We start from the raw sequence: 16201 nt of genomic DNA, 5'->3' as shown, positions 1-16201 counted from the left end.
TCCGCGATGGCCGCGAAATGGTACGCGTCCGCCAACACCTTGCCAGTAAGTTCTCAGAGCTCGCGGACGAAGGAAGTCGCGAACGAGTGACATAATACATCGGCTATCAGCGAGCCTGATCACGAAGGGGCTTTAACTTATCCAGCGAAGGGCAATCGACTTTGAAATAGGAGACATCGATGCGTGGTCGCGTGCAACGCAACCGAAGCTGGTGTCCTTGTTTCACTGTGCATGGAAATTCATCTGCCGCTGCGAAACTTCAGACTGATTTCAAGTAAAGAAGAAGAAAAGTGCCAAGGAGTGCTCGAAATCTGTGTTCTATTTTCCTGCCGTGCCAATTCAAGTTTGTGAACACTTTTCTGAACCAAGTACAAGTTACACTCGGGGGCGGATTTTTGTATAGGGTAAGTAGGGGAGTGCAAAATTTTGGGGGGCGACAAATTTTGGAGGGTGACGAATATCGGGAACGGCAAATTTTGGGGAGCGACAAATTTTGAAGGGTGACGAATATCGGGAACGGCAAATTTTGGGGAGCGACAAATTTTGAAGGGTGACGAATATCGGGAACGGCAAATTTTGGGAAGCGACAAATTTTGAAGGGTGACGAATATCGGGAACGGCAAATTTTGGGAAGCGACAAATTTTGAAGGGTGACGAATATCGGGAACGGCAAATTTTGGGGAGCGACAAATTTTGAAGGGTGACGAATATCGGGAACGGCAAATTTTGGGGAGCGACAAATTTTGAAGGGTGACGAATATCGGGAACGGCAAATTTTGGGAGGCGACAAATTTTGAAGGGTGACGAATATCGGGAACGGCAAATTTTGGGGAGCGACAAATTTTGAAAGGCGGCAAATTTGGGGGCGGCAAATTTTGCGATGCGGTAAATTTTGAGCGAAAGAAGTTGGGAAAGGTTTAAACGCAGAAGCTCGAGACAAGTTTAAAAGCAATTGAAGAGTCCTTGTAGAAAACACTGTACCTAAGTGCCAAAAACCAACTTCTATACTATATTATTACCATTAGCACGTAGAACATTATTCGATAAATTTTTTTTTATTTTCAACGTTGGCACTTACAGTCTTTTCTGCAAGACCTCTTCAATTCCCTGTTTTCCAAATAGCAAATTAGCAATAACTAATATTGAATTAATTTTAAAATTGTCTCAACTCTTTTAAATTAAACTATTTGATAATATTTCAAGAAAAGGGTGGCAGACGCTTGTCAGCCTAAAGGTGGCAAATCTTTTACTCCGGGTCTATTTACATTTAGTAAGGCGAAAGCTTCCAAAAAATCGCTTCTACTCATTGCTCTTCTTTCCTAGAATGAATTCTGTAATTTTGTTGAGCACTGATTAATCAAGTATAGACTCCGCCTCGTGATAGCGTGGAAGTAAACAATCGTTCATTCTTTCAGCCTTACCTAGCGATTCTCTGGGAAACAGCATAAATCTGAATCGATGTACAGCGAATTACGAATATGCGAGTTTTTGTGCCAGGTAACGCGTCAGCTTTTGTTAAAGAGGTCCGCGCAACACGAGCAATGTTCTTTTTACTGGTATGCGCGTGTTTGCTAGAGGAGGTGCGAGTACAATCGTTTTTACGAAAACAAGAATCCACTTAAGGATGTATCGGACGTACAATATTAGACAAAAGTATATGAAACTAGAAACACTTGAATATCTTCGTGTTACGCATAGTAAATCTAGATGTAAGGAACTCCAACTGTCGTTGGAGTCTTATTTTTATTCCCAGGAAGGTATTTTTCACTTTACAAGTACTTTCTCAAGCATCACTTGCTAAACTTTTGGCAGTGAAAATGCCCTGAATTCACAATTTTCTCAAGTTATAATTTATTTCTTTAAAACGGCGTAGCGAAAACAATTGAAACTTGGCAGATATTTTCATCTACCCATACACTACGTGTAAAAAAAAAATGAAAACATTGGTACTGTTTCTTCAACATTTTTTCAGCTGTTTTATCTGTAGAGGTCGTGTCTCTTTCCACAAGAGTACGTGTAAAATCAGTGAAAATTAAAATCGTTATAACTCAGCAAATATTTAGAGAATTTGTTTAAAATTTTGGAGCACGTCAGGAAGATTAGAAAGAACAATCTCACAAATTTTCATCAACTTGGTACCATTTTGAAGATAAGTCCAATACACCCTTAAGAGCAAATCCACTTGTTTTTGCAACAGGCGATTAAACTGATTCGTTCCAATGGATCTGGCCCGTGCAAGTATCGCTCTTTGGACAGGTTTTCACTTTCAGGAATCAATGTGGCTGATTTCCTTTTCCCAATATGGGCACAGTATTGGGAATGTTGGCTGCATCACTCTCGAATTTAAGCAGAATTTTCATATCAGTATGATTGATAAACTGATTGGTATCCAGTTTGTTTTGGCCGAGATAGCGAGGCACGAATTTTTTAAATAAATAAATTTCGAAATATTTTCCTTGTAGATAGGAGAGACACGAGTGACAACGCAACGTATTTGTTTGAGTGATGTAATCATATTTCCAGTACTGTACAGGGTGTGCAAAAAGAAATGGTCCCTGTTTTCGGGGGTGAACCTGCCCCTCTGGATCGGTGGAAATTTGCCAAAATAACCTTTCCGCAAAATAGTAAAATTGTAAATTTACTCAAATTTTTGCGGGTGCTTTGACAATTTTTTCTGGCATATAGTTTCATTTGAATTATTTTTCGTCTGGTTGCGCAGAGCACGTTGATGTGAAAACATTTAATTCACTTTCAATATTGTGAAGAATTTTGGGGCAATTTTTTTTTTAAGTAGATTCACCCCTGAAAGTGATGATCATTACATTTTATACGCCCTGTAGACGACTTACACGGAATCGATTGATATGAAAAATATGGTAGTCCCGACGTATTTGAATTTCAAAGTACGATAGTGCTATGTAAGTTTAACTGATGGTCAGGATTGTTGGAAGTGGAGACTTTAACCTGTTTCAATGTAGTATCTACTTGTTACACTGTGATATTCAAATCATGTGAATTAGAGCGTACTTAGTTGAGAGATCAATGTCGTTTAGTGGGGTATCTGCCTGAAAGTAGTAGACTCCGAAATCCTAATGGCATCGCACGAATGTTAATTACTTCGGGGAACAAAGGTTGCTGAACTTTCTCCGGCGTTTAGTTAGCAGAATCGGGTGCGCAGTTTAACGGAAACAAATTTCCTTTTCGGTAGGACTGTACCGAGGCTTGGAATTTTCCGTTTCTTGATATTTAGGAGGTCTGGTTTGCGGTTTTCCTCGACTGGAATGCGTGTATCTGAAAATACTGTTGCCCTCGGTGATCTGATTTAGAGGAAATATGCATGCCTTGAATAATTCTAGTTATTCATCGCGCACGTCTGTGGAAATCTTCTGTGGTTATTGAAAAGACGTCATGAAGATTGCGTTAGAACACAATTTTCGAAGCAATATGCATGGTTCAAAGTCTTCCACGCAAGGAAATATATTAAGCATAATAAAATTTCCTGTTCATCGTTCGTTGTTGGAAACGCCATTCACATATAGGTACTGCGCGTAAATCGCGTTACTAATTGTCTGCGCTTTATTAAACCGGTTAACCAAATTAGTAAAAACAATAATGACGATTCAATATGATGCACACATGGGAGTTGTTTGTTTGACTTGTAACGAGATCTGATTTGATTTTATTTGAATTTACTTGATTTGACTTGACTTGATTTGAGTTGACTAGATATGAGTTGATTTGAGTTGACTTGATTTGATTTGAGTTGACTTGACTTGATTTGAGTTGATTTGAGATGACTTGATTTGAGTTGACTTGATTTGAGTTGACTTGATTTGAGTTGACTTGATTTGAGTTGACTTGATTTGAGTTGACTTGATATGAGTTGACTTGATTTGAGTTGACTTGCATTTGAGTTGACTTGATTTGAGTTGACTTGATTCGAGTTGACTTGAATTTGAGTTGACTTGATTTGAGCTGACTTGATTTGAGTTGACTTGATTTGAGTTGACTTGATTTGAGTTGACTTCATTTGAGTTAAGTTGAATTTGAGTTGACTTGAATTTGAGTTGACTTGAATTTGAGTTGACTTCATTTGAGTTGACTTCATTTGAGTTAAGTTGAGCCGACTCGTGAATTGATTTGGCTTAAGTTGAATCACTAATTGCTTTACTTTGAGTGAATTTGAGCCGACTTGTGAATTGATTCGACTTAAGTTGAGTTGCTACTTGATACAATTTGACCTAAGTCAACTTGTGAACTGATTTGACTTAAGCTGAATCGCTACTTGATTTGCCTCATGATTCAATTTGCCTTGAGTTGCAATATTTCATTCATTTTGACATCACTTAAAACTTGATTTATATCTTTAAACCTCCTTCCCTTCAACCTACACGTAATATAAAAAAATAAAAGCAATTTTTCCCATAATAAATCAAAAAATCGCGTTGAATTATATTAGAAATATCTATTAGATAATCCCCAGCGCTTTGATCTCTAACGCAACACCGATGTGCCTTACGTTGCATAATCCAATTATAACACTGACGTAACGCCGTCAGTACTTTGTTTTCGCGTCATGACGAATCGAAAAATATGAAACATAAACCACCTACTTGCAATATAGTTGTTACTACATTCTCACGAGACAAATAGTACTAACACGTACTTGCATAAAAAAGGACAGACACCACAACCCGGTATATACCTAATTAATAGACAGTTAAACAAGCTCGGAGCACGTTGGTCGCATAAGCTGGAATACTTAAGGCCAAGGCCGCGTGCGAGACACGTTGACTCTTTTTATCTCGGAATAATTGAATCTGTTAACAAATCACGACGATAAATCGAGTATCATTTCAACTTTACACTTCGGAAACCTCGCCAAGCTTCTGTTACTCAAAACAGTGAACATGTTTCACACTCTTTAATCGACGAAACGCCTATTACAATCAAATTTGAAATTAGAATTTATGAAATTTTGAAATTAGAATTCATGAAATTTTGAAATTAGAATTCATGAAATTTTGAAATTAGAATCGACCAAACCACTATTGCAACGAAATTAAAAATTAGAATTCTTCGAATGTAAAATCGGTGTCGGCCAAACCACTATTGCAGCTGAATTTAAAATTAGACTTCATCAAATTTTGAAATTAGAATCAACTATATCTCCTTGCAACCAAATTTCAAAGAATTCCAGCTGCACGCAAACTCCAAATTCTGCTTCTACATAATTCATACCCAAAGCCTCGACCACCCTGTCGAGCCAACCTGGGCATAAACAGAGCTGTAGCTACTGCCCTCCACAAGATGACCTAGTTCTTAAGATACGTGATCACCTTACGTATGGAGACGGGTCATTTAAGCAACCAATGCCACTCAAAACGCCGACGGTCGATGCACGAACAGGTAATAGACCCCCAACGATGGTCGAATAACGACCTGGCATTCCGATTTCACGAACCGTGATGGGAAACTCAATCATGGGAGACAATTATGCGCTCCGAAGTGTTTAGACACATCCTGGTCTCGGTTAAGTGACGAAACAGGACCCCTCGTACCGAGCTTTCCAACTACCATTCCTAGCAATCCAAAACATAGATCTGCTCCCCCATTTGAACACCTTAAGCCTTTTCCGCGCGTGACGCATTTGGAACTCAAAATTGGTATTTTATAAAAATCCACAGATTGTCTGTCTTTCTCAAAATAACACTAGCTATGCCAACTAATAAGAGTGCTTGAAGCACTGAACCTGAAAAAAAGTTGCACTAACACATGCACTACCCATAAGAAGAAAATAAATAATTTTCAACCTCATAGTATGAGTAAAAAAAATTCGTCTAGTTTAGTGCTGTTTCAGCGCCTCAGGGTGGCGTAACCCCTTAAGGGGGGAGCCTGGTGTAACTAAATGAAAATCGAGGCATTTTTCGGGAATTTTTTTTAAAGAAAGTATTTGATAGATCTTTCTGAAACTTTCAGGATATTGTATTAACAGGTTAAGGTATATAACAAAAAAAAATTATTAAAAAAGAGCAGCAAATAACAAAGTTATGCCCAGTCCGTTGGCGACGCAATTATTGCGCTGCGGGCAACGTAGCGTCTTTTGGTTTCATCTGAAACCAAAAATCGAACAATTTTCTTTTAGTTTATGAGTGTACGCACAGAATGAAGAAATTTGAAACTTAAAACATGCAAAATGAACAAATGACGGCCTCTTGAATAAAAAGTTCACTGTTTCCAACGAAATTTTGCCTTAAATGTCTAAAAAAAAGTTATTTATTTAAACAATATCATTATACTAATAACTTAGTACTATGAAGAAAATGTTCACAAATATCCGTGCACAAGGCCAAGTCGATTGGTTGAATATTTTTTTAGTTACATTGCCCGCAAAGTATAAAACTGTCGTTTCGAGAAAAACGCATTTAAAGTTTTGTGGTAGCCTGGCGCAGCGTAGCAAAACCGGCTATATCCGCTTTAATTTTTCGAATTTCGTTTTGCTGCTTTGGGAACATATTATCGTGATGTTCAACTATTGATTTATGCAAAACGAAAAAAATCGATTTCTTCGATTTGCTACACCCGGCTCCCCCCTTAATTACTACCCCCAGTTAAGGGGGTATACCCGTTTGAACCCTCGGAAAATGTATACATTTTGTGGATTTTTTTGCAAGTCAACGATTTGATGCAGATTTCCCGTTTTTTAACTATGTTTACATAGTATTATGAACTACTTATAAAAAAAGTTTCAGTTAAAAAACTATTGTTTTTCGGAAGTTACGGATACATGTCCGAAAGTCTCTCGATTTTAGACGGCTAAACGGTGGCCCTAAAAACTCGCGCTACGTTCAACCAATTTACTTCAAATTTTGCATGCAGAATCATAATAAGATTCCACATCGTCCAACGAAGGCGATTTTGAAAATTTTGAAAAATAAAGAAATGGTGAGAGATCAAAGGTAAAGTTAAATTTTTCTAAGAGAAAAATCCACCTTTTTCCTTTATAAATAATAAACGGGGAATCGAAATAAAAAAAGCCTTCGTTGGACGATGCGGAATCTTATTATGATTCTGCATGCAAAATTGGAAGTAAATTGGTTGAACGTAGCGCGAGTTTTTAGGGCCACCGTTTAGCCGTCTAAAATCGAGAGACTTTCGGACATGTATCCGTAACTTCCGAAAAACAATAGTTTTTTAACTGAAACTTTTTTTATAAGTAGTTCATAATACTATGTAAACATAGTTAAAAAACGGGAAATCTGCATCAAACCGTTGACTTGTAAAAAAATCCACAAAATGTATACATTTTCCGAGGGTTCAAACGGGTATACCCCCTTAAACTGAAAAATAAAGAAGCTTGCATCAGCCCCTATCAAATTACTTCCACAGAAATCCAACAGCACAGACTAAATAACTCTCGCAGCCACGAAAAAGGCCTGCGTCCCTCCACCGTATCACTAAACATTCTTTCTGCGCGTGCGAACACGTGAAAAGCAGCGATTCGCCTCACGGAGCGGGGAACTAACTCAACCGATCGTTCCCCGCGCGTCGCGTCTCGAATGCTTCCAATGCGTGGCTCGAACGAAATCGTTTTGGACTCGCGAGATGATCGCTGGATGCAGTCGTTACACCGAATCGCCGATCAGATTGTAGAAATCTGAATCGCTGGACAACCGCAGAGAAACTAGCCGATTTCGTGGCACGATCGGGCGGAAGAACGCTGTGGAAGTGGGTTAATAGGCGGTAATCACGGGTGGGAATTGCGTATGAGAGATACAAGTCGAATTGCTGGCCATAAAAATACTGCGATTCGCTGCTTCGGCGCCACGCTTTCTTCACAATGCTTCCACGAACGACTTCCATGTATTAGGTCGCTGGAAAAGTTCTTTATTGAGGCAAAGTCTCTATTGAAAGTGAAAATACATTTCGTGTTTTTTAATCAAAGTATATTCCTCGAGATTTGAAGTCTGCTCTGCTCAATGAATTATTTAAATGGCTGCGGTATTTTTACTGTGCAAAGGTAGCGTAATAATTTGTCTTTTTATCGAAGGCTTGTATGAACGAGTTGATGAAATATTTACTGTCTCTGTTTCAGCAGAATCATATCTCTCTCTCTGTCCATCTCTCTTTCTCTCTATCTCTACTTTTCACATCATTCGCAAGAATATTATCAAACAGCTGATGGACCGCTTATTTACCTTTCGCAACACTCGTACACACACTCACGCTCTCGCGACCGACCTGAGTGCTCGGTTATACAGAGCAGTAGTATCTCGATAACATTCGCATAAATCGTCACGCATCTATTGTATCGCATCAGTTCTCTATATCTCTCAATAAACTGCACTATTCACAACGATTTTTGAGTTCTCTCTATACAGTCTCTGATTTAAAGTGCGTTCGTCAAAACGAAAGCAAAACATGCCGCCTGGTAGCCGCTCAAATTTGCGCCCCGTGTGAACTGCTTCGTATAAATCAATGTTCTGCCAAAACGCGGTAGCAAACTGCCGCAAGCCTCTGCACCGGGCCTTAGGCTGCAGCCTACTTAGCACATGTACAAATTCGCCCCTGGCTATCTGTGACCTTTTACCACTTTTCTGGTCGAAGTACAAGTAGGTGTATAAAAAAGAGACGTCTCTTTACACCTGACATCACCTAACGAATTTTTCCACCCACCTAATGTGCCTAGGGACGTCTCTTACTCCTCTGACAATTCAGGTTCAACGTACGCGTGTAAAAGTACGCGGTGCTTGTTCTCTGATTAAAAATAAGTGAACTCTATGAGCCTCCTAAGGTTCTGCATAGAAGCAGGGCTGGGGAAAATAGATTTTTGAAACAGATAGATAGAAATAAATATGTTTACTTCTTCGGGTGATGCAGGATTTGACAAATAAACTTTTCTTTGATGTAGTAGTAACATAAAGATAGTACTTCAAATATATATTTTAATACTAATTCGTACAAATACTATTGCGAAATGAGTATTTCAAAATAAGAAAATAGAAGGTACTTCAAGTAATTATATTTCAAACAATACCTCGTGTTTCAAATAATGCCTGACCGTCTGACAACACAAAAACTGTGTGTAAACATACGTACCTGCGTTCAGAAATACTTGCAAGGAAATTTACCAAATATGGGTAATTAACAAGGCAAGATCTCGAAGCCGAAAATTAAAAAAATTCTGAAACTTTGCGAATACGTAGGGGATTTCCTCCTGATTACAAGGCAATTTTTCTTTGCTGCTCAAATTCACTCGAAAGGGGTGGAATTAACCCTCGAAAATTCGGCTGTTTTCCAATTTTGTGTTATAACTCGCGAACTGTAAGAGATAGAAAAAAGTTTCTTCTTTTAATTAGATCTATCATTTGGTAAACAACTTATTTTACAGTTGACGAGTTATAACAGAAAATAGGAAAATAACCGGATTTTCAGGGGTCAATTACACCCCTTTAAAGAGTATTATATTTCTGACAACAGGGAAGATGATCCTGCCCAGTGTAGTGGCAGCGCTGATGCGCCTGATGCACATGCTACTTCGAGGTGTCTACAGTCTAATTTACTGCAGGAGGATGCCTAACTTGCCACCGATCAAGAATCCTCTGTTGAAATTCCCTGCAGCCACGCTGGCCAAGAAGATCAGGCAGGGAGAAGTGAGTGGATAATTGCTATTAATTTCTTCCATCGTTGCTAATCATCAAGCACTAGACCTGTGATACCAATTCCCTACCGACCTTGCACTCTTTCAACGAAGTTTCGCGACGTGAAGATTCCTACTCAATTATTTTCTTTCTGTAGATTTGCAGGGTCTCAACCCTTGTACGGAAATTGGGCCATTTTGAGCCCAATCGAGTCACAAATCCTCAGTCCTCCTTTACTAATGCATTATTTGGGCTGAAACATATCTTCAAATAACTAATAACCGTCAATAATAAATAATACTAACTTTGCAATTTTTTATTTTCATTTTTTTTTTGAAATTAATAAGTTCTTAAAATATTAAACCGTAATAATTAAATGAACTGAGTTTTACTTTTGTATGCTCGTTTCTTGTAAATACACGATGCTGGGTCAACTTGACCCAAATTTTTCCCTGGTAGCACAAAATATTGGTTAAATATCTTTTCCAAATATTATAAAAATATTTTTTTGGCCACACTTTTTAATATGACAAAAATGTTGATTACAAATATTATATACACATACTGAAAATGTGAAATAAATGTTTTGGAAATATGAACTAAATATTCGTGGAATGTAAAAGAAATATTCAGAAAGTATAAAGCAAATATTCTGGAAATGTGAAAATAATATTCAGAGCTCCGATATAAATATTCAGGAAATGTAAAATATATATTTAAAAAATGTAAAGTAAATATTCAGAAAATGTGAAATAAATATTCATGAAATATTAAATTAATATTTAAAAAATGTAAAGTAAATATTTACTTTATTTTTGAAAAAATATTTTGTTCATAATATAAAATGAATATTTCCCGAATATTCGGGAAAAAATATTTTGTTTCTAATATTAAATAAATATTTTATTTATATTTGGACAAAAATACTTTTCTAATATAAAATGAATATTTCCAGTATATTTGGAAAAAAATATTTGCTTCTTAATCTAGAATAAATATTGTATGTATATTTAAATATTAGAAAGCTATTGAACCTCTTTTTAATATTGAATGTATATGTATTCAATATTTTGCGCTACTAGGGTTACTTATCCGTGAGACTTTAAAAATTCCGTATAAGGGTTAAGGGAATTTAATAAAAGTGTCAGGCAATTTTTCTGCGCTACTTTTTGGCCCTTCAGGGTGAAAACAGCCCTCAAATGTTAGCTCGTGTTTTCCGATTTTCCTATAGCTTAAAAATCGTAGTAAACACAAAGAAATTGTTGGAATGAAAATTTAATTACTTTATGCTATATAAAGCTATGCAATCGAATTATTTAAAATTTGTAGCTTAAATAAAACATCGTTCTCCGGTTGAAAGAAACCAAAGTTTTCCGGTTACCGAAGATTCCTTGCGAGAAAGTTTCACGAGTGGATAATCATAAATTTATTCAATCCCTCGATTAAAAAAAAATGAATGACAGGGCTCGATTGAATTATACCAATCCATAATTCGTGATTTTCTTCCACTGGGAAAAGCTTTCCAGCGAGATGCTAGTGAAAGCGTACGTCGAGCGTATCAAGGAAGTGAATCCTCTGCTAAACGCAGTAATAGAGGACCGTTTCGAAGCGGCTGTAAACGACGCCAAGATCTGCGACGAGAAGCTAAAGTCAGGAGAAGTAACTGCTCTGCAGCTGGAAACGGAGAGACCGCTTTACGGGGTGCCAGTCACCATCAAGGAAAGCTGTTCCGTCGAAGGTAACATGTTTCTAATAAAAAGACAGCCCAGCATGGGCCTGAAACTTGGCACTAAGCCTTCAGACAAAAGAAAAGGAAATTGAATGAGAACAAGGAGAAAGAAAGGTAGCATTCCCAGGGCACTAACACGTAGCGCTACAAATTAGCTACAGTTTTCTGTTTAGTTAAACATTTAACACAATATCTAGGAATGAGAAACACACGCGGTAGGAAGAATTTTCTTCTACTTTTTTTTGAGTTAGAAAACTACTGAAAAATAAGAACTCGAGTGGGTCAAAAAAGGCCCAAGGAACGCACTAGGGTGATAGCAATGAGAATATGTACGAGCAGATAAAAATGAAGGGAGACGAAGTAGAGCTAAGGGGTCATTCCACTTTGAACCGCCAAAAGATTAAGCTATTTTTAAAGATATTTTTCTCAGTAAATGCAACATATAATGAAATAAATCTTTTTGGTATTTATTAAGCTAATCTTATATTATACAAAAAAAATTAAAAAGAATTCTTGCAATTTGTTTCAATTGTTTTTTTACATTGTCAATATGGCACCTAAAAAAAGAGGTATGTTCACGGAGTAGGTGATTTCGCGGCTCAGGCTTATCCGAAACGAAAAATTCCAAAAAAAATTCCCCCACTGTGGAATAAAATTCCACACAGAAGTCGCGTGAACAAGCTTCCCCCATGATAAAAAAGTAATCTTTTTGCCGGATCAGGGATGAGCTACACGGGGTGCACGGTGGCGAGGCGAGGCGTGAAAGCTGCGGAGGACGGTTTATCAGTAGAAATATTGAAGAACGCTGGAGCTATACCCCTATGCGTTACCAACACGCCTGAAATGTGTACGGCGTTGCACACGCACAACTTCCTCTTCGGCAAGACAAAGAATCCGTATGATAGGAGGAAGACGGTAGGAGGATCGTCTGGTGGTGAGGTAACAGTTCAAGTTATTATGTTTCCCAGCTAAGTAATGACCACGCGGAAATTGGTGCCTGGGTCAGCTTTGATGCGTGACAACTGTCCTACTATGTATAAGCTTTTCACGCAGCGTTTCTTTTTGTTAAAACAATTCGTTTTTTCGATTTCTAAAGTCGCCTCTATTACTATTTATTAATCGCACTCGGGTAAAAAAGACCCAGCCACCATTAGCTAGGGGATTAAAACGGTGGTCTTCGGATGAACGATTCATAGATCTTGGATCAATGGTTTAGCACAGAGGGGTTCTGAAGGTTTCTGGATACAAGCCGCTATTTTTGAAAAATATCAGACTTTGTGCCTGAACCCAAAGTTACTTCACTTGTGGTTACTTGAGTAATTAGGAGGATTAGCACGCCAGTGCCAGTATGAGGTCTCAAGAAACTCTTCCTTACGCTTCTCCTATTAGCAATTCAAGACTGAAGCTTCCCAATATTCAAAACCTTCAGAGTTTAAGTTTATATTATATCAGCCCTGCAAGAACCCGAACGCTGCTAGAATGAATTAAAAATTAAGAGCTCCTGCAGAGAAGCAAGGCCGTCTGCGGGCTTTTCTTCCAGGGTGGGCCAACTTTGAGGTGGCGGTAAAGGAAAATATAATAATGAAAAATCAACCCTGGTAATGACAATATCCGATCGGATCACGAAACACGCGGTGCGAGTGGAGTAGCCAGCCTTCTTGCTCTAATTAAAAATATAAAACCGAAGTTTAAAAATATTCGCTGTTTTAGTGTAAACTTAATAAAGCTTAGTTTCTAAAAATAAGCGATTTTTTCTCAAAAGCCGGAGAGCAACTGCCCCTCCGGACGCCCTTACAGAGGAGAGACCTAAGTAGTAACGTTTTCCTCTCGAGGAGCAACATAAACTTGCGCAACAGGCGAGATGAAAGAACCTCGTTCACTGCAACCGTCAGACAAAACTCTATACTGCATGTTTTTACTGACTAAGCTAGGTAGTAAATCACTAGCAAATAAGTTTCTCCCCTATGCTACATAATAGTCGTAAATTACACGAAATGCCAGTGTAGTTTCACAATGTGATGAATCCCCCTTTCTTTATTTCAGGGAGCACTGGTTGCTGCAGGAGCCTCTATACTTGGACTTGGTTCAGATTTCGTTGGCTCTATAAGGATACCGTGCCACTTCAACGGTATCTTCGGTCACAAACCTACACCAGGTATTTTATCAAACTCCATTTAATTAACATCTTTAAAAGTGTAATCCTCTTCTCTCAATTATACGAGTTTCTCCCCAGGTATCATTCCTATTAAAGGGCACTTCCCCATGGTTGAAAATGCCATGTTCCAAAAGTACATAGTGCTGGGCCCTATAGCGAGGTACGCAGAGGACCTCCACTTGGCTCTGAAGGTTCTGAGCACCACGTACGAGAAGCAGTTGCGCCTGGAAGATCCTGTCGACTTGAAGACACTCAGGGTCTTTTATATAGACAACTTCGACAGCTTTTGCGGTATAAGAGCAACCACGATGGACATCAGGGGGGCGATCAAAGACGCTAGTCATCACTTAGCACAGAGCGGTGCATGCGTTGAACAGGTAATTTCACTGAGGAATCAGTACGCTTGAATGTAAGCTTCAGGCAACTTGCGCTTCGAGCTTCTAACGCTGTCAGTGAAGGACGGTTGACGCTTGGTTCCTAGTCCAGATAGCGCAGTCTTTGAGACTCGCACGCTTACAAGAGGATTGTGTTTCAGTTTCCGAAGGAGTGGGTAAGCAGTTTGTACAATGTACTAACGGTGTCCATTTTTGGCGAAGATCATTTTCCTAATCTGTGCCTGGACTTGGAGCACCCTGAGGTAAAGATCGCAGTATGATACCTATTCTACGTTTACAAGTTACTAAGCTCCTCGGTCTGAGAACGGTGTACGTGTAACTACAGAACGTAACATCTTACCTTGACCATTACACAGTCAGAATTACAATCAGTCTTTACCATTCTCATTCCTAAGGACTTGTCTAAAGTATACGCTCTGATTTATAAATTCTTCTACAGAGAAAGAAGACCGCATGGATTGAATTCACTAAGGCAATGTTTGGCCAGTCGCAGCACACTCTACCTCTCACCTTTGTGCAACTACTTTCTGATACACACGCGTTTACTTCGCCTTCTAACATACATCATTACAGAAACATCCGAGAGGACCTCCATCAAAAACTCAAAGTATGAAGCACACTTCGTCCGATAGATACCGTCCACGCTTATTACAAGTGAGCTTTCGTAACGCAGTGGTGTGATTGTAGGATCTGCTCAAGGATGACGGAGTGCTCATATGCCCCACGTATCCTGTAGCAGCGTCTTTCGCAGAAATAGGTTTACTTGAGTTCGACTACTGTCTTTACGCCGCATTTGCGAATCTGATGCAACTGCCTGCGACACACGTACCGATGAGATTAAACGCTAAGGGACTGCCAATCGGGTTTCAGGTACTTGTTCGCTGGATAAGTGGTTCTCTCAATTATCTGTGGTCCGTGTCAATTTACAAATTCTGAGATATTCTGCCGCAGGTGATGGCTGGAGCTTATCAAGATCGACTTTGTCTAGCAGTTGCGAAGGAGCTGGAACAGGAATTTGGTGGCTGGGTACCTCCTCCCAGCTGAGCCTTTGTCTCATCGCTCCCGATCATTGTTATTATTTAGATGTTGTTGTTATCATCCTCGCTGGTGACTGTGATTTATTAATATAAAAAAAAAGCATTTCATACTTATCGCAGGGAGCCTGCTTTACGGGAGTAAAACTGGTTGAGTGAATCTTGTTTATTTATAATCACTTAACCGATACACACTCTTTACTTATTGCAACTTCTTTTATACCTGCGAAGGTGTACCTACAGTTCGTGTTAAATGTGCAATGATATACCATACGAATAGTAAAATCATCTTTGTTAAATAAACCAGGAATAGTACTGTTCAACGAAGCTCTATATTAATCGAAGGAACCTTGCCGCCCTTTCTATCGTAAAGGGGAGTTTACGTTCCAAAAGGCCAGCATTTTTCTATCACCCTTAATACCATAAGTTAATCACAAGGCGGGGCACTCTTAATTAAACCGTCTCTTGGAAGAGACTGACATAAATCGAAATTTTAATGAGATCTCTTTCAAGAATCTTACTTTCTCGCCTTGCACCCACGCGCTCTTAAGCATTTACAAAAGTCTACGCTTGAATTTAGCCATACTGATTTGAAATACTGAATATTACAGTTTACCACGCTATTTAAAAACCACGGCCACTCTCACCCGAATTGAACGCTGACCGAGATACCGTGTACTTCACGACGCACTGGGTATACGAAATCTACCCACGGTTCCGCCAGTAACCCAGCTACTTTACATTTCCATTACAATAACGTCGAATCAATTAACGTCGCCGTATTTTCCCAGGTGATTTGCCTTCTCGGCGCGAGAGGCACGAACTTTAAGGCACTGTGCTGCGGTCTCACATCCAAAATGGATCGACAACCAACAAATACAAAATTCGGTGAGGCCTATATTAAATAGCACTACAGTCGTATATATTCGATGAGCATTCCGGTGGACGTCTCACTTCTTACGATCGCACGGAGGAATGAACGGCTTTCCCCCATACTTCTCCCACTCACGATTGAACTCGTGTTCCAACACCTCGGCCCCGCGTTTCCTAGTCAACCCAGTCTCGTCTAGGCTCAATTCGCACATTTGCATGTCGTCGATACCTTTCACAGAAAGTAAGTTTCCTTTTGAGAACCCCAACCGTTGCTCGCAGGCAGGATCAAGCGCAGGGATTTTGTTACAAGCTCCAGGTGCTCGCTTACTTCCAGTAGAAGTGGTACGGATGATACATAGGGGTGCGCACCAGCT

At 39.1% G+C, this 16201-nt stretch overlaps 2 protein-coding genes and 1 long non-coding RNA gene across 8 annotated transcripts in view; 1 reads left to right on the top strand and 2 right to left on the bottom strand.

Annotated features, from left to right (window-relative positions):
- The first annotated feature begins 10 nt into the window (after positions 1–10).
- Positions 11–15277, top strand: LOC143378941 (fatty-acid amide hydrolase 2-B). 5 transcript variants are annotated; one of them, XM_076831093.1, is made up of 10 exons: positions 11–165; positions 9480–9653; positions 11160–11379; positions 12092–12309; positions 13414–13525; positions 13604–13902; positions 14061–14174; positions 14360–14527; positions 14608–14790; positions 14872–15277. In XM_076831093.1, exons 2-10 carry the CDS (start codon positions 9486–9488, stop codon positions 14962–14964), a joined length of 1575 nt encoding a protein of 524 aa, XP_076687208.1. In that variant the 5' UTR covers positions 11–165; positions 9480–9485; the 3' UTR covers positions 14965–15277. The 5 variants fall into 5 exon arrangements, with proteins under 5 accessions (XP_076687208.1, XP_076687209.1, XP_076687206.1 ...); XM_076831094.1 differs by having other exon boundaries at positions 28–404; positions 9481–9653; XM_076831091.1 differs by lacking the exon at positions 11–165 and adding an exon at positions 2205–2238 and having other exon boundaries at positions 9481–9653.
- On the bottom strand, positions 3399–4499 carry LOC143378945 (uncharacterized). The gene is made up of 3 exons (XR_013088393.1): positions 4073–4499; positions 3749–3772; positions 3399–3668 (listed from the first exon to the last, which is right to left on the bottom strand). It is a non-coding gene; the product is annotated as an uncharacterized LOC143378945 (long non-coding RNA).
- Positions 15106–16201, bottom strand: part of Jar (Myosin heavy chain 95F jaguar) — a 29414-nt gene continuing 28318 nt past the window's right edge. For both annotated transcript variants that reach the window (XM_076831081.1, XM_076831083.1), the window contains one exon: positions 15106–16056. In XM_076831081.1, the coding sequence (XP_076687196.1) occupies positions 15905–16056 (152 nt within the window). In that variant the 3' untranslated portion in view covers positions 15106–15904. The remainder of the gene's footprint in view (positions 16057–16201) is intronic.

The sequence above is a fragment of the Andrena cerasifolii genome, chromosome 2 (genome assembly GCF_050908995.1).
Source record: "Andrena cerasifolii isolate SP2316 chromosome 2, iyAndCera1_principal, whole genome shotgun sequence".
NCBI lineage: Eukaryota > Metazoa > Arthropoda > Insecta > Hymenoptera > Andrenidae > Andrena > Andrena cerasifolii.
The sequence above is the reverse complement of the archived record's forward strand: the minus strand, read 5'-3'. Positions and strand labels throughout refer to the sequence as shown.